Source organism: Hyposmocoma kahamanoa, unplaced genomic scaffold, assembly GCF_003589595.1.
Source record: "Hyposmocoma kahamanoa isolate Upper Pololo Valley unplaced genomic scaffold, ASM358959v1 62, whole genome shotgun sequence".
Classification (NCBI taxonomy): domain Eukaryota; kingdom Metazoa; phylum Arthropoda; class Insecta; order Lepidoptera; family Cosmopterigidae; genus Hyposmocoma; species Hyposmocoma kahamanoa.
In genome coordinates this window covers 24,470,929-24,494,209 of record NW_020653850.1, presented here as the reverse complement: position 1 = coordinate 24,494,209, position 23,281 = coordinate 24,470,929, and the positions used below count along the sequence as shown (strand labels likewise).

General features: G+C 37.0%; 1 protein-coding gene across 1 annotated transcript; it reads left to right on the top strand.

Moving 5' to 3' along the window:
• Positions 1-7,854: 7,854 nt before the first annotated feature.
• LOC113229435 lies at positions 7,855-19,854 on the top strand. Its single transcript, XM_026463017.1, has 10 exons — positions 7,855-8,210; positions 9,000-9,134; positions 10,686-10,875; positions 12,840-13,116; positions 14,261-15,208; positions 15,278-15,411; positions 16,994-17,114; positions 17,527-17,697; positions 17,845-18,123; positions 19,516-19,854. The coding sequence occupies exons 1-10, from the start codon at positions 8,036-8,038 to the stop codon at positions 19,609-19,611; spliced, it is 2,526 nt and encodes an 841-aa protein (XP_026318802.1). The 5' UTR covers positions 7,855-8,035; the 3' UTR covers positions 19,612-19,854.
• The last annotated feature ends 3,427 nt before the right edge of the window (positions 19,855-23,281 follow it).

Here is a 23,281-nt window from a genome sequence, read left to right as displayed (position 1 = left end):
AAAAGTACCAAATTCGTTTTAGCGGAATAACTCTAAAACTAAAGGGATTAAAAAAAATCCGTAGTGACAGTTGTCGATCATGCATAAATATAATTAATTATCTAATTTTTGTCCTAATAACCTGTAGTATTTCGAGGATGAATCGAAAAAATGTGAAAATTAGAGGTCATTTCGTGATTTTTATCTATCGAGGAAACTTTATTGTTTTATGTTTCTGATTAGTGTCTATGCTTGAATATATCGTGTAGTTACTCATACAATATTTTATTTTTAACTTTAAAGTGGATATACCCCTCTAAAATCAAATCGCAGATTAGGAAATTTTCCTCTGCTCCCTCTTAATAATATCATTGTATTGCTTATCTCATCGAGTATATAACCAGAAACAGAGACGAAATGTCATTTAATTTGTTTGAAAACTATTTTGCCATATCATTACTGTGACAATTGCGCTGAGATAGGCTAGCCCGAATTCGAAACAATTGACGGGTGTCGTCTACTGTTTCACTTCAATTCGACCAGTTAACATGAGCTTTGCTATATATAACGGACGAAAATTGCAAAATTACATATTTAATATTTAATTACCGATGAAAAGTAATTCTGTTTGTTTTGTAATTAGATGTTTTGCTGTTTTTCCCACACTACCGAATAGAACAGCACGGCATTGTTAGAGATATTATCTTTATTACAATAAATACAGAATATTTTTTGGAATATACGGAGACGTACACACAGGTCAGTAGTTGGCCTGTCTATATTTTAGTGCAAACGAGAGTTGATATTTATAAGAGCTGTATCGCTAATGTGTAGCCAGGAATATATGGGCCTTATTTCGTCTCTATTTCTGGTTATATACTCGATGGCTTATCTACACAAATATCATAAACTCTGTATAATGTGTTCAAAAACCACAAATTACGTCCAGCATAAAGGTAAACTGTTTTGTTAGAACCAATTTCTTATCTGTGAAATAGTTATTTTTGATACAAGTGCGGCAGTTAGTCACTATAGTTTTTCACGAGTTTCGAGGCTTCGAGGTCAAGACTCGAGACAAGTGAAAATGACAAATCCGCACGTGTATCAAACGACGTTTTTTAATACATTTGCGAAAAAACTACATTGAAAGTAAAATAAAAGAGTATGTTTTAGTGGCGCGGCGCGCAACGGTCTCGCGTAGTACTCACCTCCAGTCATTGTTAATCATTGACTTACAAATAAATGGACGACGGGTCTAATACAAAAACCACGAAAAAAATGTCCCAAGTCAACCTATTCCAAATTTAAATTGTAATGTCATCGCAGTATCGCGCTGTCAGTCGAACAAATGAAGACTAAAGCGGAGTTTGGCGCTCTGTATACGATTTTAGCGCCTTACAAGTGCGGACACTTTTTAGCGCGGACCCGACGTCCATATAATTGTAAGTTAATGTTGTTAATACATAATCAGCCATCTCCATGGAAAATATTTTGATATTTTTAAATGTAACCCGTTGTTTTGTAAAACACCTATGCAATATAAACAAATAAGATGTTTGTAAGTAAATATAATATGGTTTATTGACGAATGACTTACGTCACAAAGCACATAAATATTAAATAAATATACAACCTCTTTAGTTCTATGTCTAAGACTTGAAACAACAGTAAATAAAAAAAAATGGAAAGTAAAAAGCACTAGTGCGAAAAATTCAACTTTCGGCACGATTTGTAGTACAAAAAATACCAAGTTTTGAGCAACTATATTAAAATAGAAGATTATAAAACGCGTCATCAACGAGGGTGGATACTCAAGTCAAGGGTAAAATAGGTTCTATGAACGAGTCTCACTTTGCTTTTCACTTCGATTGCGAGAAAATTAAACAGCAATATTAAAAATAAACGACAATTTAATTAAAATTGAATGTCAATTCTACACGTGATTCTGGTCGGACTCTCTGCAAACGTTCTATTTAATGCTCAGTTATATTTTACAAGCTATTATTTTGTATGCATTTCCATTTCTTACTTTACTCAATACGCAAGTCAGGACTAGCGTGTTGCAGTGAGCACTGAAAATTATACTCAAGTCCTTGCCATAAGAGTCGTATTTCCAGTGCTTGAAATCATATTCAATTCTGCTCAAGTCCTGACTTGAGCATTGAGTAAAGTTCTGGAATACGACCTTTAGTTAGTCTAGCATCGAACGATATGATAGTTGGGGCGATTCTAGCTTGTCTATGAATTAAAAATAAAAACTACGGTTGTGTGCCATGCGTGAGAAAAGTCGTAATATACGGTTCCTGAACACATCGCAGAGAGCTTGTAATATGCGTGTAGTTAGAGCAGTCTAAGTAACTGCTCATAATTAGGTATTAAAACACTAGTGAGATGTTTTTATGAAACTCGCCTGTCTGCTGCTCCTTTCATAAACCCACACTTTATTTATTTATTTATTTATTTATTTATTTATTTAGGACAACCAACAAGACATGAAATTAACTATAACAATGTACAAACAGTGACACAGGGACTATACTTAATTCTGCCTTAATTATAGGTCGCCACGGCATGCAAATGTGGACATAATACAATCAGAATAATAAACAAATGAAATTAAATAATTATTAAATTACAAAAAACTCCAATTAAAATACAATATTAATGAGTACAATAAAATGAATAATTAATTATAAGGAAATTATAAAAAAAAAAACATATTGTAAAAACCGAATCAAAAAGACAAAGATACAATTGCTTAAGTGTAAGATAATCAGCATCAGAGATTTAAAAAATAATGAGATATAATTAAAAAGTTTACTTTAAAAATCAAAATAACAATAGCTGCGACAATAAACAAACATATTTATATAACTACAATGACGCGGACACGAGAGAAGACTTTATTGCGCGTTTAAAGCGTGAGGTACTATATGAAAAAATGTCGATGAGACAGTCACCTTGCTTACACAAGAGGTTATATTGTCTTTGCAGTCGATTCATGGTGGCGTGGTGACCCAGATTGCTTCTACTACCCTTAACTGAAAATGGAACGAACCTATTCAAACGAGGTAGCTTCAGGGGTACGTTGATGTTCACTAATCCTAACAGGAAGGGGCAATCTACGGCTCCATTGACGATCTTGTGTAAAAACATATGATCCAAGAGCAATCTTCTGTTCCGCAAACTCATTAAGTTAAAATGAGAAAGGCGATCCTCATAAGAGGGCAGCTCCTGAACTTTGTGAGCCTTATAAGAAAGATGCCACATGAATCTTCTTTGAACACGCTCAATTTGTTTTATGTGTACTTCATATTGCGGGGTCCAGACCTGGCAGCAATATTCCAGGCTGGGCCGCACCAAAGACGAATACAACGATATCTTTGTGGAGGGATTTTTAAAATCTTTTGCATTTCTCAGCACAAATCCAAGCATCTGAAATCCCTTCGTGACGACATTGTCTATGTGCTTGTGAAAAAGTAACTTTTTGTCCAGGGTTACTCCTAAGTCGCGGATTGTGTCCACCTCCTCCAAAATATGACCGTTGATGTCATATGCCGGCGACATGGTGTTTTTGCATCTTGTGAACCGGATATACTTGCATTTGCCGATATTCAAAAGTAATTTGTTTTTATTACACCAGCGAATAAGTTGATCCAAATCATGTTGTAAGAGAAGGGTGTCATTGCTACTATTGATCGGTAAACAAAGCTTCATATCGTCCGCATAAAGGAAGCAAGTAACATGTTTGAAGACATGTACGATGTCATTGATAAAGATATTGAAAAGGACCGGACCGAGGTGAGAACCCTGAGGGACTCCGGATACGGATGAGAATGGTACAGAAGAGAAACCATCCACCACAACCCTAGACAAACGTTGACCCAGGTAAGAAGAAAACCATTCAAGAAGTTTACCGGTGATACCAAACAGAGAAAGTTTATTTAGCAAGATCCTATGATCTACGGAGTCAAAAGCTTTACTTATATCTGTATAAATGGCATCTACGGACCCACGCGCGTCAAGAGCATCGGTAACAAACGCCAAAAAGGATACCAGGCTTGACGTTGTAGAACGAGATGAAAGGAAGCCAGACTGTTGGGGTGAGATTAATTGATTAATATGCCAGGCCAAGAGACGACACAAAAGAGACTCAAATACCTTAGAGAACACTGACAATATTGATATGGGTCTATAGTTTTGCACCAAAGAACCGTCTCCTGATTTAAAAATTGGGACAATTGTTGCCTCCTTCCAAGTTGATGGGAAAACACCGGTTCTCAGAGATGCATTAAAAATGATTGTGAGAGGTAAAGAGAGTGGTTCGCAGCATTGAACCACAAATGCTGAAGGTATACCATCCGGACCGGCACCCTTCTTCCGATCCAACCGCTTTATAACTTGTTGAACTTCTTCCTGAGAAAATTGAACAATACCAAGAGGATGAGAGCTGAGAGAGGAATCGTCTGTGCATTCCTGTGAAGAGAAGGAATCTGAGCTGCTCTTATGAACAGAAGCAAAGTAGGAGGCAAATAAATTACAAATTCCATCCCCTCCTGTAGCTTCGCAACTCCCAGATCTCATAGATGTTGGGAAAGTACTAGTGTTTCGCCTTTTGTTTTTTATGTGCGTCCAGAACAATTTAGGATTTTCAGACAGTGACCTCTCTATATCGGTAATATATTTTATGTAAGTACTGTTCGTTAGATTTATACATCTTTTTTTTAGTGTACACAGAGCCAGCTCATCTAATGGGTTTTTGTATTTTGTTACTTTTTTTCTGAGTTTGTGTTTTTCATTTAGAAGGCGAATCAGTTCGTTCGTATACCAGACCGGATAATTACCTTTTGCAGGTTTGCATTTTGGTACATGCTTGGCTATAGCCACTTTCAATATTTTATAAAATTTATCCACCATTGCATCTATGGAGTCATTAGATGAAAGGGTAATCTCCCAGGGCGTTGAGTTTAAATCATTAATTATTTTGTCAAAGTCAGCTTTGTAGAAATTATATTTTTCTTTGGTAACTGTATTGGATGATGCAGATGAATTTTGACAATAGATTGCGAATTCCAATGGCGGGTGATAAGAATCGAGATTACTTAACGATAGGTCACTACGTTTCACATTCGAGATCCCTGTGTTAGAAAGAACAAGGTCTAAGACTTTGTCGTCCTTGTTCAGGATGTAATTATGTTGAGTCAGCCCATTTAACGCCAAAAATTCTATAAGAGATTTTTCATACATACTCTTGGCACCAAAAGAGGATCCAAACGACGAAGTACCGCTACTATCGTTGTTGTTCCAATCAATACCGCTGAGATTAAAGTCACCCAAAATTAAGGTTTTTTTATTCGAATCCAAAACGTTATTCGTATTATCTATAAAATGGTCAAGGATATCTTTTTGAATTGGCGACGGGAGGTAAACACTACATAGTAATAATTTTTTACCTCTACGGAAATCTAATTCCACCCATAAGTCCTCGCATTCACTTTCAAATCCAGGCACCCTGCGTGAGCACATACGTTTTGTCACGGCAATGAGTACCCCGCCACCTGATTTATTTCTGTGGAATCCAGTCGTCTCACGATCGCGTCTGTACACTACATATCGATCACTAAATAGTTCACAGTCAAAAATGGTGCTATTCAACCAAGTTTCACATAATACTATAATATCGTAATCACAGCATAGTACGTTTTTATAAAAAGCAGAGGTCTTTGTACGAAGACCTCTGACGTTTTGGAAATATACATTTAAGGTATGCATTTTTAAATCGTAACAATAGTACACAATGTTCAATATTACTATAATTGTAAAATTGTTGTAATTTTGCTTAATTAGCAAAATTATAACAATTTTTCAAGTGTTGACGAGTCACGTACAAACACGTATTCAGATGTGTCGGTTTTGCGCATATATATGCGACCGCCGCGAACCCAAACATACTTGTAGTGCAGTTCCTTAGCCCGCATCCGCGCCGCGGCGTGAAGAACTTTATTCTCCGGCGAAAGGTTTTCAGCCACGTAAATGTCCACCTTCCTTTCTGTCTGCTGACCCAGATGCCCCGCGTTTAATTTGTCCTGTGGTTGTTTTTTATTATATTTTATAGCAGCCGCCAAGAACATGTCGCGCGAACGCGGACTATTAAGTTTGATTAAAATGGAACGCGGTCTGGGACTCTTAGCATCCTTTTTGGCAATGCGTGAACAATACAAAATATCAGACTCTTTGATGGGGCACGAAATCACTTTAGCGAGCTGAGTAACCATTGTAATTACGTTTTCCGATTTGCGTTCGGGAACACATTGTATTTCCAAGTTAGATGCCCTGGAAATCTGTTCAAGTTGGTTGAATCGGCTGGTGATGGCGTTCAGGTCACGACGAAGCGCTTCATTTTCTTTTGTAATAACGGTAATTTTATTATTGCACGTGTTGACATCAGCATGAAGTTTTTCGAAGGAATCGTTCATGAAATTTATTGATTCCGTGAGCGAACCGACTTCATCCCTAAAAGCTTTTAACTGTTTGTTTATATCGCCTCGCAAATCATTGATGCATTCCCTCACGATGCCGCGAATTTCATCCCGCACTATGGCGCGCAGGTCCGAACGAGAACAGGTAAGTGCATCATCTGAGGTGACTGAAGATATACCAATGCAGCCGCCGGACGACAACTCGTTAGGCGGCTTCCGTTTCTTGTGACGCGTAGTAACATTAGCGTGACTACTGATGTCGCCGGGTGTTAAGGGCCGAACAGGCGTATTTTTGTTATCGGATCTAGGTTTTTTATTGCGACATTCAGGACAAAGCCAGTTTTCCTTGACTTCAGCAGACAGTTTTTCAAAATCACCAGGCGTTACATTGATGCACAAACTGTGATAGGAGGAATTACACTCGCAGCAATGCAAGCAATATGCATCTTCAACAGTAGATTGACAGGCGGAACATTGATCCATTTTGTTGGAAGTTTCGCAGTAATTGTCCGAATCACTCAATAACTTTAAAAGACACCTAATGTTATTTATAAAAATTATGAAAAATATCAATTATTAAATGTAAAAAAAATAATTAATTAAATTTAAATTAAAAAAATAGGATTTAAAAAATAAAAATAAAAAAAATCTCAAATTGTCTCAGGATCGAACTCGGGACCGCTGGCCAACGAGTGAAATTCCGTGCGCTTAACCAACGAGACGTTAGGAAAGACGACCAAAATGTGAGTTGTATAGCGAGCAGACAAGCTCCGCCGACGCGCTAATGAGGTCCAAAGTTCAGTTCTTTTGTTAAGCGGCCCGGCAGTTTTATAAAAATACTTGCTAATACCCACTGAATTGTCACTGTTTCACTGTTTTTCACCGCTTCCACAGCACACCCGAGTCGATAACATACACTATCGGAAAGCACTTTGTTTCAGGAATATTTTTATATATAATTTAGTTAATATAACGTATTTATAAGGATGTATTCAAATTAAAATGTGGGAGCGTAAAATATACGTATTCCACTCTAAGCTGTCAATTTCTATATTCAATTTTCTATATTCACTTGTATTTTAATGCCTTTCATTATGTACAATCACATAAACTACATAAACATCACACATTTTATGCAACCTCTAGCGACTCCAAATTATATTTATAGCTTTTTTGGTATTAGTTTTTCGGAAACGGCAAAGGCACTAGTGCACCCACAGACATAGTGCACCATACAGCCAAGTCTGAGCGTAAACTGCTATGCGTCTGCGCCAAGAAACGCTAAAAGAAAAAAAAAACAACAAAAACAAAATGGCGACAAAATTTCATTTTAGCTGTCAAAGTGAAATGTCAACGTCAAGGTGATGTGATCGCCAAATCGCCAATCGCGTCGCGTTGCCAAAGGGATTAAATCACATGAATTTTGCGAAAATCTAACGTAAATTACATATTAATATAAATTACATGCAAATTGTTCTAAATTAAAGTTGTACGTTGTCTTCTGTTAGTGTTGTTATGTATTTTGTTGTAAATTGTATACTGTAGTGTCCTTCATTGGAAGAAAACACATTTGCGTGATGAGTAAAGCCAACGCTTTAGCGGGCTTGATCGGGAATTATGGGGATTCCGATGATGAATCTGAAGATGGGGTGACGAATACACCACGAGGGGCGGTTGATACTGGTGCATACAGAGGCGCTATTGCCGAGGCGCAAGTGGCTGCTATTCATCCGGCTCCCATACCTCATTGCCGTAAGTATTGTTACCGGTTTTTCAATTGCCTAATGTTATGGCATTAAATAATATTTTGAAAGCAATATTGTGTAAAGTTCCAATGTCACTTTGTATCGTCGATAACAATATCAATCTTGATTGATTCCTTATGACGTGTAATGATAGAAATAACACAATATTGTTTTCTGAGATTTAAGGAGATAAATACGTATTCAACAATAAGAGAAATACAAAATGGGCCATCCCAAAGTGACGGGTGGGACATTTTTTTTTCTTGAACTTTATGTAATTTCTCCCTAACCATTGGTTACTTAGACTTAAAATGAAAATATGAAGTCAGATATGTAATTCAACTGCGACTATTAATTTACATAAATTTATGACATTATTTATACTCAAAACTTTTAATTTTCTAAATGTGACGGGTGGGACACTCACTACACCCGCCTGTTGAGTTAATGGCTTCATTGTCAAGATCAAAACAAACTATTAATATTTTGTTCAGCATATATTATTATATATTATATTACCTGTCACAAAATGGTGTCCCAATCGGCAGAATTTAACACATCAAATGTTAAACTCCAAAATTAAAGTATCTGTTAAGCCTAGTAAACATCGTATAAACTTGAATCCATGAAAATACAAACATTTATTTTGATTATTTTTGAGTTCAGTAGTTTTGATTACAGTGTGATAATCTATTTGCACAATACAATGACACAATATTTTGAAACAATAAATACAGTGTGCGAAGGTGGTAACTTATTTATTTACTTACTTAAATCCAAATATATATTTCCTCAGCATGGTCAGCGTGCTATGATGAGACCAGTGGGTTCACCTACTACTGGAACCAACTGACAAATGCTGTAACATGGGAGGCACCGCCAGAGTACTTGCTTGCGCTCAAATTGGCTCAGCAACAGTTGCAGTCAGCAGGTATAATAACAAAAACATTTTAATTGCTAATTAAATTTACGAGACTACAAGACAATTTTGGTAAGTATTTACTGAAGTGAGACTGGGTGGTAAAGTCTGTTCCAATTCATTATACCGGACAAGCAAACAAACCAGTTGGGTTATAATTTCAAAGCAAACACTCAATATGTTGGATAAGCAACACTTTCATGTATGTTTTGAAGATTTCGACTTAATATCTCAACACTTTTTCCAGCAATATTCATTTGAATAACATATTAAAATCTTATTTGAAAAATAGTAGTTCAAAAGTGACGTTATTTTTCAAATATAGATTTGTGAATAGTTTACGGTTACATAGGACTGTACAGAAATAACTCATTCGGTTCATTCAATTAAAGCTTTTGTAACCAATTAACGAATCGAAAATTTAATCACAATAGAACGAATGTCTAAGTGTAAGGATTTGAATGAGGATTTGATGTGGAAGAAAAAATTTCCAATCTCATGTATGAGGGATGATACCACAGTATCTAATCACATATTTTTTGATAGTAATCAGCGGTGAAAACGCATATCCCATTTTATTATATAAAACCCAATTATTCCTACTGATTCCATTAAACAAATCGATTCATTCAATTAATTTCTAGTTGGCAGTACAGTTGGCCATCACTAAACTGTCTTATGTCTGATTGGATCACCAAGCGAATAAGGAAACTTTTTATATGTTTGTAGCATGTTTCAATTTGCTTATCAATTATAACTAAAGATTCTACATAAATAATTGGACATGTATATCACAGTAGGCATAATAAAATAGATAACATAGTGTTTTTATTTATTTGGCTAATGAACTATTTGTACTGTTATCTAGTAGGATCTCACTTGTGAAAGAATTCATCCAGGGAAGTACTGCCATCTTACCTATTTCTGCCGCCAAGCAATAATGTGAGCATTACTGCGTTCCGGTTTTGAAGAGTAAGGGTGCTGGTGAAGTTACAGGCACATGGTATTTGTTAACTTATGTCTCATGGTGACTGGGACAGTGGCAGTACCCCTCAGATCTTTGTGACTTAATGCTTTGAGCGGCATTCCAAGCGTTATGGACAGGCGCGTCGCCCACCACCAGGTGCACAATTTGTTCATCCCGTTGGTTGGTGTTATAAAAAAACAATTTGGTCATTGAAGTATAATGTAACTAAATAGTCTTATATAATGGTTATAGAATAAGCAAAAGTCCAAACTCATAGTTAGCAAGACTAGATATGCAAATTCTGTTATGTCCCATATGAAACAGCTCTTCACGTCACTGCCTAATGAGCGTTATAATACTTTCGTAGTGGTCAAATGGTTATATGAAACTATGTCGGGGTGAAAATAATCTGAATTGTAGATCTTAACTCTAAACTTTACATTTGTGATGTTCGCAATAGATAAACTAATCATTTGCAGTGAAAGTGAGTAGTAGAAGGTCTGAAAAGTCATGCTAGCACCTGGATACCTGAATCAATCAACTGTCAATAATACTATCCAAAATGTGTGTTATAAGCTGAATGTCTTAACTTTCAGGGTCAGAAGTATCAGCAGAGGAATGGCAACTGTACCAACAAGCATTAGCCGAAAAACAGCTTTTGCAACAGAAATCTGTTAAGCCTGTTGTTAAGTCCGAGTCAAAACACGACAAACCCAAGGAGAGAGACCCCAAGTATGCCGCGAAGGGCAAGAAACGAATCTCATGTGTTAGTGACGATGAAGATGAGTAAGTTTCTCATTAGTTTTTCTTTTTTTTGGTATTGATTAAGGCCTGTTACACTCTGGTGTCAATTTCAGTCTTGTATTGTCAATCACTGTGAATTATTATGTCTTAGGCAATGGGGTAGTAGTCCATACAACATTCAACCCCTTTCTCTGACATAAATCGCCTAATAGGCCTTTTCGCCTAATAGGCACAATGAGACACACATTAAAAAATACTGTAAAATCATTTACAGCTTGTTTTGATAGCACTTTATATGTGAGCTTTGTAATTAGTTTTGTCTGTCTTGTACACAAGCCTAATTTTACAAGACCATCAATATGTTCTTGACTTTTTTTTTCTTTTGGCCAACATGCAATCGGTCTTATATTGATATATTTTGGCATGTCAGGCATTCTCTTCCAATGTTGGGTTGCCTTTTGTGGAAAATTATTCAGCACAGTTAGTTGAATCCCAAATGTGTTTACGCTTCAATCTTCTCGTCCGTGATGGTGCACACAATGCTAGCTAGTTTGTTAGTATGAGTGGTTATTCTTTCTTTATAGGACTTAGGGTCGTATTCCAGAACTCTACTCAATGCTCAAGTCTTTGCCATTAGGGTCGTATTTCCAGTGCTTGAAATCATACTCAAGTCCTAACTTGCATTGAGTAGAATTCTGGAATACGACCCTTAGTTAGCGTAGTTATTTTCTCAATAATTGTAGGCATTTTAAGATATTCGTGGATCTCATGTATTTTAGTGAACCATAGAGCTTTTGTTATAGAATGCTGTTTTGGTATCGTAGCAGAATTTCAAAGTTTGACTGTCTAGCAGTTCTCCAAAGCTCAATGCCGTAGGTTCAAATTGGTTTCAGAACTGCCTATTGCCTGTTGAATGATGATTTGTTAATCTCTTCTGTTTGCAATTATGTCTATGCACCTCGAACAATATGCTTATACCCGGTGTGTCGGTGCTTCGTGTGACTGTCTGCAGCTCGATGTCGAGACGCCTATTTTGCGTGTTTACTGTAATTACAGATTTTTTGAGTCTGTCTTGAAATCACACAAAGTAATTCTCGTTTACGTAGAACGAATTGTGAGCTGGGATCTCACTCTCATGTGAAGACTGCTGTCGCAAATGAGGCGCTTTGCTTCTGTCTATTGATCTGTTCTCACAATATAATATTTAGGTCTTATCAAGACGAGAAAGACTATGTAGATTATAAAGAATCTTGCAACCAAGTTTGAACCACATCATCACGTGAATAAGATTATCATTTATATTAAGATTTCTTAGGTTTTTCGCGAATGTTGCACATTGTAAATTAAATTATTTTTTTGGATCTAGATCGCGGGTATTTGTTTTTTTCAAACTGTTTTAAAATTCAATTTAAAAGGGGAGATTAATATTTTAAAACAATCGTGAAAAACTAAAACATGTTTTCATTTTTCGAAATTTTTACAAAACACCAACGACATTTACATGCTTCTAAATTTGGAGGTGGGTATCATATTCACCCTGGCCGGTAGTAGTGGTGCTTATATGTATAGGTTCATCTATCAGCTCCAATCAAAACACTGCAAGTCAAAATACAGTGTTACGTGATTCTCTACCAAGAATCTTACCGAATGTTGTAACAAAAACAAATTTATTTGTTGCTAGAAATAATTTGCCATAAATGAGCAGTAAATATAAAAGCGAGTAGAATGCTAAAATTGTAATGTGCTAAATAAGTTAAAATTATCTTATAATGTTGATAACTAGTGAAAGTCTGAAAAATAATTATATTAATTAATTACTTTTTATTGTAATTAATTAAAAAAAATAAAAAAGTAGTAAAATAATTTTATATAACACAAGTTGAAAACTAATGTTGCCTTGTATCAGTTCTTATTGCAGATTTGGTCTATTATATTTTGTATCATCACCAAATGCACCTGTTTATGTAATTTTAGTATTTCTGTTAAACTAACTTCTTTCTTTACAGAAAAATAGAACTGATTACCTCCTACTACCACTCAGATTCTGAATCAAATGATGAGACTGAGAGCCCACTCAAGTCTTCCACTCAACCTAAGCCACAAACCCAAGTGCCGAAGCAACCCTTCAAGAAACAGAAGACTAAACCAACTCCAATTGAATATGGGCCTCCGTTGCCTCCCAATCAAAGTTATACAGTGCCTATAGGTCCAGAATTGCCTCCTAATTCGCTCAGTGATAAGCCTAAGTCACCAGAAATGAAAATGGAGATTGTTCAAGATGACGTGAGTTTGCTTATTAATAAATTAATGCCTTTGTGCCTTTTCTATAATTCAAACACAGAACTTTGTATAATTAATTTGATTACCTTTTCCTTATTTATTACATCGAGTATATAACCATGTATTATTATTAAACAAAGACTACAGCTTATTTTGGGATTGTATATCTTTTCTAAAGGTTGCAGTATTTCAAGACATCTAACTATGTGTACAAAGTTAACACTGTTCTGTCTCAACAGTTTATTACACACTGTCAATAAGCACGTGCAAAACAAATATATTATAAACCATGTTTTAAACTATGGTCCGAATACATTGACTTACAATTATATGGACGTCGGGTCCGCGCTAAGAAGTGTCCGAACTTATAGGGCGTTAAAATCGTATACAGAGCGTCATTCACGCTTTAGTCTTCGTTTGTTCGACTGACAGCGAAGCACGCAAAATTAGACAGTACTGCGATGACATTACAATTTAAATTCAACGTTTTAGCTTTTTCATATTCCTTTACATGTCACTATGTTTAAATAGGTTGACTTGGGACATTTTTTTCGTGGTTTTTGTATTAGACCCGTCGTCCATTTATTTGTAAGTCAATGTCCGAATAGATAAAAATATTGCATATGAAACATGTGTAATTGGGTACATTATTTTTTAATTTTCTAACATTTACAACGTAGGAACAAAAGGTTAAAAATGTTTTAGTGATTTGTTTCTTTTTTCATCCTTACGAGGATGCAAATCTCAGTGCATCAGTGATGAGAAGCGCACCTGAATAATGCTTGAAGAATAGCAATCAATGTCGCTAGGTAGCAGTCCCTATATTTTTTTGATTCTTGATTATTTTGCATTTCAATTTTTTACATATTTTCATTTAACCACTTGCAATGAATGCCCCATAAATTCATTTCACGTGGTTTGTACTGGTCCTTCTCCAATACTTATGACATGTTTTGTTATATTTCTCAAGCAAAGTATGTCACAAGTTAGGGTAAGACCTAGGACTTGCCCAGCAATATTGAATTTGTTATCAACAAGCACTGTGATGGCTAAGTTTTCAATCTGAGGTGCAATATGAAGCCAACTGACACGTTCATTAGAATCTCGTCTGTACCGCATTTTTTAAATATATTTGTTTTTTTGACAGGTCAAGAATTCGCCAAAGGCACATGATAATGATGATAATAAAGACGAGTGCTCACTGTTACTGGAATTAAAAGATAAGGCTAAATTATTAGAAAAGCTAGGTGGAGAAATACCCTCTGACCTACAAAAATTAATTGAAAGTGAGAGTAAATCTGTAACTTCGTCGCCTAAACTTGATAATAAAGTCAAAGTGGACACACCAAACAATAGTCAAGGTGATAAGTCTACTAGTGGTACTAATACACCCATTACGTCAATGGACACTAATATCGACGATCTGTTAGAAGAAATAGAAAAAAAAGAACTTCCCAAAGCAAAGAAAGTAAAAATCGACATGTTTGGTGATGAAGAAATATGTAAGTCTAATGAAAGTAGTGCTAAGAATTCTCCAAGAAGTACTGATGACAAGACGCCGCCTAGGGAAGAAATTAAATCTTTGTTCCCTAGCAGTAAGGTCATAGTTGACGAAAAACCTATCAGTTTATTCCCTAGCGCAATAAATATTCAAGAAAACGGAATTGATAAAACAGACAAGACTCCACCACAAAATGCAACAGAGAAGAAAACAAATGTGTACTTAATGGATAGCAGTGAAGTTTTGGGTAACACTAGTCGAAAGAAATTGAGGATATCCAATTCAGTACTGCCAGTCAAAAAAGCTTCCGAGCTACCTTCGTACACCACAAAATATTCTACTCACATAGAAGGGTTTTCTACTGAGCGAATAGGGTTGGGGTTCAGTAAAGACGAAGACGACGACGAAAGTCCAAAGAATACGATCACTTACGGCAAAGGACTGACGTTCACCAAAGGCGAGATCCTGAACGAGGACAAAAAAGACGAAGCACTGGACGAGCTGACGGAGCTGGTGGAGGCCAAGTTGAAGTACCTGAACCAGCTGCAGCCGTGCACGGTCACTCCAGTGCAAGAAATGTTGATACAGATGCAGGTGAGTTGGAGCGCTCGTGGCCGCGTGCCAAGTGTGCGTACAGACTAGTCCAGAGCGGTGAATGCGCAGACGCTGGTGGGCGCGTTCCGGTTCGGCGCCCTGTCGGGCCAGTACTGGCGGCGCTGGGCCCTGGCGGCGGCGCGCGCCTTGTCGGCGCACGAGGCGGCCGCCGCGCCGCCCGGCTGGACCTGCGTCTTCCAGAGGTACTGCTTCCACTACACTTTGCCCGGACCCTAACCACGGACTCTAGTGAACCTAGGACCTTCAAATCCGCGCTTGTGTTCGTAGGCCGACGGGCGCGGGCCGAGGCCGAGGTCGCCGGTCGCGCCTCAAATTCATTTTTGCTTGGACAGTGAACAGTATTGTTTTCGTGGTCTGACTCGTTGCATTAATGATGACTTTGAATTACGGGATTTTCTCCCAATCAACGATGTTTTTGTGATCAGAGGTTGATTCAACTAAGCGTACAATTTTACCGACCTCATCTCCTACGCGGACTAAATGTCCGTACCGTACATCGACCGTGTTTACGTATGTGCTATTTCTTGTAATATTCTTTTGGTCGGTTTCATTCTGAAGAATGATGTAAAATCCAATTGCAGATATTCATAACAAATGCACTTCTATTTTTTGCTTCCACATAGGATAAGCAATAGGACAATATTAAAACAACTTTACATATAAAAATTAGCTTGTTAAAATAACATCAAACTTCGACATTCGAGAAAGTAAAAGTTCCTAGTCATAACGTTAACTTTACGTAAAATTTAAGGGCTTTTCAAGTACGTATTAGGTAAGTTAAAACTGTGATTCAAAAAGTCGTTGTCTTCTCTCAAACGCTATATAAATTTGTTTATTGTACATTTAAGTACTCCACACTGTTCTGTGATATAACTGTGATACTAGTTACATGTTTACAATAAAATAATCTACACAATAAAATTGAGTTTCCTTACTTCTCTGTTTATTTGAACCTTTGATAACATATTGTAGTTTACTAGCTAACATTGCTGAAATTTAAATTGTGTTAGCATTACCATTTAACTGTAAGAAGTGCATCAAGAAATAGTTGTCGAGAAGTTTCGAGATGAAGCATCAAGTCCGGAGCCGTGTTGTGAGAAGACTGCACGCCGAGAAATTTGGTGAGAGATCATGATTGTTAATTATTATTTTTTAATCTTCAAGGTTATATGCTTTGGTCTTTTCCAGGTGGTTACTTGTGGAGATGGGTACAAATGTAACTAGTTCCATAAGTAAAGGAAGAAGCAGTGAGCGGATTCCGAGAAAGTTTGTGTCTGCTAAGTTATTGCTATATATATAACAAATTTTGGCATACGTCGGTAAAGAAATGTGAATGTTTTAGGCAGTGCAGACACAAATCGACATATGGGTTTAGTATACTACAAATTCCTAATTCTTACTAGAAAGTTAAGATTTGCCTAGTGTCTTTATTTCGATCGGAACCTTGCCGTACACACATCATAATTGTTAACATTATTATCGAGAATTCTTGTAACGTCTCGCATAATTTTGAATTGGTTTTTTTTATAACATTTTTATTGCTAATAATGACTATATATAATAAGTATACATAATATACCACAGTTGCGATGAAATAATATTGTTCGCAATAAATAAAAACGGAAACATTCGCGTCTTACACACACACTTTCATCTTTAAAATGATGTTACGGGGCCTGGGGTTTCGATAAGCAAGTAAACTCACCGGGCGTCAATGCCGATATTCTACTTCAGTTGTTTTTACGATGGCTTTTGGTGGTGCAGGTCGGAGGGGCGCTACCAGTATGTACGAGCGGATGGGCTGGCGCAATGGGAGTACCCCGCGCCGCAAACCACCGACATGGACATCTGCACTACGCCGCCGCATCCTTCGCAAGATATTAAGGTTGTCACCCAGCTTTTTGTGTTTTTTTTGTTATATGGAAATAATCCTATATTCATTACCAGACCATCAAAATTTTTATTTTTCAAACGTAAGTGTCTGTTTATGCTTGGTTGGATAGATACTGTGAAATTTCAAGTTGTTGATGAAAATGTTGGCTTTAAATGTCAACCCTGGGGAACTCTCTTGTGTAAAACCGTCATTATGTACGAGTTTCATTCTGCGACATTTTGTTTTATTTTATTGAGTGAATTTATAACGAGCGATGATAATCCAGTATGTAACTTAGTTGTAATTCTAGCATATTCACTGGCATACTAGTGATCTACTCTATCAAATGCGTTTAATAAATCTCAAAATTCACCAAATCCTACATCCAAGAAAATAATCATATGTTGGAATGTTGAAATTATAGGACGAAGTACCTCTGAATCCTCCCCTTCCGGAGACACCCCCCGCCGCAGTTCCTCCTCCACCGCCGCCGCCCAGCGAGTGCTGGTCCCGAGCGCGCGTGGAGACGCCGCCGCCGCCCGCCTGGTCTGACCCTCCTCCGCCGGGCACGGACGACCCTCCGCCTTTGCCACCGGTAAGCAGCTTCGTACCGTCTTCGTGTAACCGAGTATTATTGTTAAGGACAGGGTGTCTATGAAATTGCCTAAGTAGAACTTCGGAAAGTGGGTTTTCTTCACTGTTCATTGAATTACCAGAGTTTCTCACAATGTAATACTTTTAGGAGCAACCAAAGCAAGAGATATCAGACGAGCTCCTGTCGTTCTACAACGACATTGCAGAGTTAGAGAAACAAACGGACCCAATAAAGCCGTGTACGCCCGAGCCGCCGCCGCCGCCGGTGCTCTCCGCGCCCTCGGAGCCTGCAGCGCCTGCAGCGCCTGCGGTAGTTGCAGTGCCTTCAGCGGCCACAATATCTGCAGCGCCTGCAGCGCCACAAGCCGAGAGGAAGGAGGGCAACACTGACAAAGAGAGAGATGGAAAAAGCAAGAAGAAGTCTAAGGTAAGTTTTTAGCAGTATTAAAACTTAGGTTTTCGCGTGTGTTACACATAGGAAATGAAACTATTTTTTCGTATCTAATCGCATATATTTGCTTTTTTCAAATAAATAAATTAGCTGGTTAATGACTCTACCATCTCAATCAGCCGTGACCATGGAACCTGTGAAGCGTCCGAAACGTTGGATTGTTTGAAAATACAAATGTACAAGATATAGACAATAAATAACGCATTATGGTAACCCTGTTTCGCGGGTGCCATGGACATACACATAGTATAATATCACAAATTGCGCCCAAACTCGAGAGAAATAAATGTAGACCATACATCACATCCCCGAAATCGAACCCGGGACCTCTGCGTACCTCCGCAGACCAACATAGTAACCGTTCGGCCACAAGAACTAAATAGAAAACCATGGATAATAATCGACGTTTAGATGCTCCCGCAGTCACCTGTCAAGCAGTGATGTGTAATTATTTATGCAAGCAGCTTTACTGCGTTCTGGTATCGAAGGTTACCCTTCCTGGTGCTGGTGAAATTTTGAGGCACATGGGACTTGTCATGTCTCAGGGTGACGGGCGCAGTGGCAGTGACCCTTAGATCTTTGCAATTAAAAGCTCCCGTTCCTTCCTCCCCTCCTTTCTCACCCGCGGGTTTGCGCTGGCCCTAAGTCATGTGTTAAAGCGCAGGCCACACCGCGAACGAAGCTAGCTAACTTAGTTCACGTAGTTGCATGCAAAGCTAAGCTAAGAAAATACATAATAAGTAGTGACTATGGCTACGTGCGGGGCTGAAGGGCGGCAGAAGGGCGACATAGCTATTCGGATCGTTGGGTTAGTTTAGTCAGATCCTTTAGCTTAGTTCGAGGTGTGAAAGTATGAAAAGACACCCCGGCCACGTGGGCTAAGTTAGATTAGCTTCGTTCGCGGTGCACAAAACACAAATTAAAAAGTTAAAATAGTACAGCGCCAACAACTCACCTGTGTGTGTCTCAGTATATTCGAAAAATATTCTGTACTTATTGTAATAAAGATAATATCTCTAACTATGGGGGACTGTTCCATTCGGTGGTGTGGGGAAAACAGCAAAACATCTAATTACAAAACATCGGTAATTAAATATGAAATTTTTCAATTTTCGTCCATTATAGCAAAGCTCAAGTTAAAGTGGTGTTTAGAACTGAAACAATGACGACACTCGTCAATTGTTTCGAATTCGGGCTAGCCAATCGGAGCGCAATTGTCATTGTAATATTTTGGCAGAATAATTATCCAACAAATAAAATGACTTTTCGTCTCTATTTCTGATTATATCTCGATGCTTATGAAGAACACCAACTATAGTATAAGTTGTGAATTATGGTTGTTTTTTCTTAAAGATGTTTTGTTGGCAGGTGAAAATATCATCCTCCATGGGAATCAAGCACAAATCCGTTTCGACGTTGGTTGCGAAATGGCAACAGGTCGCCGATGAAATTCATTCCGACTAAAATTAGTACAAATGAATAAAAAAATAAGTATATATTGATTAAAGTCAATTTCAAAAGAAATTAGTTTGCATGCCTTGAGGATGGTCGAAAAACAGGATGTTACCCTTTGGCTAAGTGTTTATAATTTGGTAGAAATATACCGTAGATTGTAGAGCGATCTCCAATTCTTATTCTGTTTCTACGATTATCACTAGGCGCTATTTACGGGCGTATATAAATTATGCCTTTTCATCGTCAAAACCAAGTTAAATATAAATGTTAGAACAACATTATAAATACATATAAGTTTATTATATCATATCCACAGAGTTCAAGATCGCATGAAATACAATATGAAACATATAAACATAAAAAAAGAAACTACCAGTATTCTATTACTGGTACTTCTTATATGATTATAAATTCAAAAACACTAATAATATAAGTAATCAGAACCAAATAGGAACGAAAATTAAAAGGGACCGCTCTGAACCGTACCCGGCTCAAACGTCCCCATCACACTAGCCGCATTACCGCGCTGGATGGCCAGTGAAATCTGCTGCACCAGGTAAGATCCAGAGCGTGGATCATAACCCCTTTCTCGGAGCCGGCGGCCCAACTCCCGCACAAATTCCTTGGCCTCAGCAGCCCAAGTCCCCGCAGTCTCCACTGCAATTGGCACAAAATCGTACATTGGTTCCAACGCGCTGTATTTTGTGTGTTTTAATTTTGCCGCATATTCCGCAGCATTATAAATAATGCAGTCGTTTGAAAGTACTTACTTCATATTTGTTTAATTTTGTTGCAATAAATACATTATTTATTTGTATTTTAAAGCATAATGTTATGTGTCTTTGTACATAATTATGTGTAAGTTTTGTAAGTTAAATAAATTGTTTAATGTTCTCGTGTGTGTTATTTACAATGGAAAAGGGTGTTCCAAATAATAGTAGATAAATGTCTATATATAGATACAAGATATAAAATTAGTCACCTAGGAAGCTGAAGTTGGATTTCAAAGTAATTCTAGTGGTGCCATATTAAAAAAAATTTAAGTAAACGTTTTTTTAATAAGCAATACCTTGTTTTAACTAGTGCGGCGGATATTGTGGATACATTAAAATTGTTCCGGTAATCTGGATAAAAAAAAATTAACATGTGCTGGTTTTAACCCCTCTGGTCACTCTATACATAGACATTTATCTACTCATTTGGAACACCCTATTCTGGCCATTGCTTATTTAAAATTACTACGTTCAATAGTGCATTTTTGGCATCAAGAAATAACGTTATGTACAAAATTAAAATGGATTTGAAATGTAAATGTTTGGTTCAGAAGCTACGACAGAACTTACAAAAATTTTACAGTTGGCGATTTCGAAAATGTCGATTTTCAATCTAAATTCAGAAATAATTTCCCGCTGCCAGTCGCAACGCCTTTTCGACAGTTGAATTCGACGATATTTTATTTTGTGCGTCCTCATTTTAGTATTCGGCCACGGTCCGACTCGGATAAGGGTGCCTTTGTCGCTGACATTCCAGATTACATTTGGGCATGGAGGTCGGTGAAATTAGTGGAGACAGTTTATGCACGATTTTATCTTTCCATTTTATTGAATTTTGGGTTGAAAAAAAAAAAGCAATGGAAGTCCTTAAGCCTCGATTACTATCAGAACCAATTCAACAAAACTCACACATTCTTATTTGAAACATTACAAAATCTTGATATTGATTGGTCGTACTTTCAAATTTAAATGGAAATAATAAATTCTGTTTCCGTGACTTAGTTGGTATAGCGTCTGGTATGCTAGAAGAAGCCGGTTCGAATCCAGCCGGAACGAAGGAATTTTTTCTGAGTGTTCGATCTTTGTATTAATAATTATAACAAACTAGTGGAGTAATTTCACAAAAAAAAAAAATTGAATATCAATTCAATAAATATTTAAAATTCTGGATTGTCAATATAATTTAAACTTTATATCCTGTGGGCATATCGTAGATAGTTCAATACATCATACGTATTATTACAAGTTATATTTTGATATTGTATTGAAATTTCAATCAAAGTGCTGCCATCTAGCATTTCATTGCTGAACGACGACGAATTGGAGTTATTAATTTAGTTCTTCAAACAAGAAGCGACCATATTGCAGGGGTATATGCTCTACTGTCGTTTTTTGTAACAAAAAAAATATTTTGATAAAAAGAAAATTGAAAATTTATTAGCTGCTATAATTTTTGCACTCCAAAACAGCACAATAAGGCATTTTTCTAGGATTTTAGAGAATTTGCACGAAGAATGACACAACCATACCACAGAAAGCGAACATGGCGGACTGAGCTCAGATAGGTCTTTCGAGACCTGTAGTTGGCGCGTGACGTACGCTAACTAACCACTTCTACTGCATTTATTGTTCTGTGGGGAGTACCCAACGCCGATGGCAAACATTACAGTTGTACGCCATCAATACGATAAGAAGAATTTTGCTCAAGAGTTTCACTTATGTAATTAGATTGAATTACAAATGCAAGTAACTTAGCTCGTATGCATTATGTATAACATATTACAAAATCCTCCAATAATTCTCTTCTTCTTTCCATCGTCAATGTTACTCATCGATTCTAATCCAATACCATAATAGCAACCAAGAATCGTATCCCGTCGGCCTATGGGCTGAAATAGGCCTTACCGACGACGTCATTCTGGCTCCATTTCACTCGAATTAGGAAACGTGATGGCTCCAGTAGTATTCAGCGATCGCACGCGCTCGTTCAGGCCAACGCGCCTTGTCTTAATAACAACTCGTTCACGAATGATTCTTAAAGTCTGTTTTGTGAATGGAATGAATGAGGTTGATTGCGTTTTTGTACCTACTCAATTAGGTAACTTTTTCTTTAATGGAAAGAAATAATTACTTTTACTTCTCTTTCAGGAACTGTTTTTATTATTTAGAATAACTTTTTTTTTCAATTCAATTCATTTATTCATTCGTTATTACAGGTACATGATATAGATGATAATAATAATTTTATGGAATCTCTGCAATAAGCCAAAGTGGCATACGAAGTCAATTAAATAAAAATGTAATGTCAAAATAAAAGAAAAATGTATACAATGTCAAAAAACTAATAATAATTAAAAAGTCAATAAAAAAATATGTAAAAATGTTAATAACTAAATGGTACCCAACTGTCAGCATTTACCTATTCTAAGAAACTATCATTGAAATATTCTTCTATGCTATAGTAACATTTGTCAATTAATAATTGTTTGCACACATGCTTGAATTGCATTCCACTAAGATTTTTTATTGCGTCTGGAATTTTATTAAATATTTTGGGTGCCATGTCAACAGCGCTATTTTTGTATAGGGCCGTTTTACATATATTTCTTCGGACCATATATTTCCTGGTACGAAATAAGTGCGCTTGTGAACTTACTTTTTCTGGGAATTCACTCAAGTTCGTCTTAACAAAAATAGATGCCTCAAAGATGTACAGACATGGGAAGGTTAATAATTTTAGGTCACGGAAAAATGATCGGCAACTGTCAGTGTATTTAATGTTGCATATGGCTCTGACACATCGCCTTTGGGCTCTAAATATAGTTTCTCTGTAGGTAGAGTTGCCCCAGAAAATAACACCATACTTAAGGATAGATCCAACAAAGCCGTGGTAAGCCATTACCACA

Coding starts and splice junctions, on each gene's coding strand:
- LOC113229435 (XM_026463017.1), top strand. CDS start 8,036: ATGAGTAAAGCCAACGCTTTAGCGGGCTTGATCGGGAATTATGGGGAT. Junction 8,211..8,999: donor GGCTCCCATACCTCATTGCC/GTAAGTATTGTT, acceptor ATATTTCCTCAG/CATGGTCAGCGTGCTATGAT. Junction 10,876..12,839: donor GTTAGTGACGATGAAGATGA/GTAAGTTTCTCA, acceptor CTTTCTTTACAG/AAAAATAGAACTGATTACCT.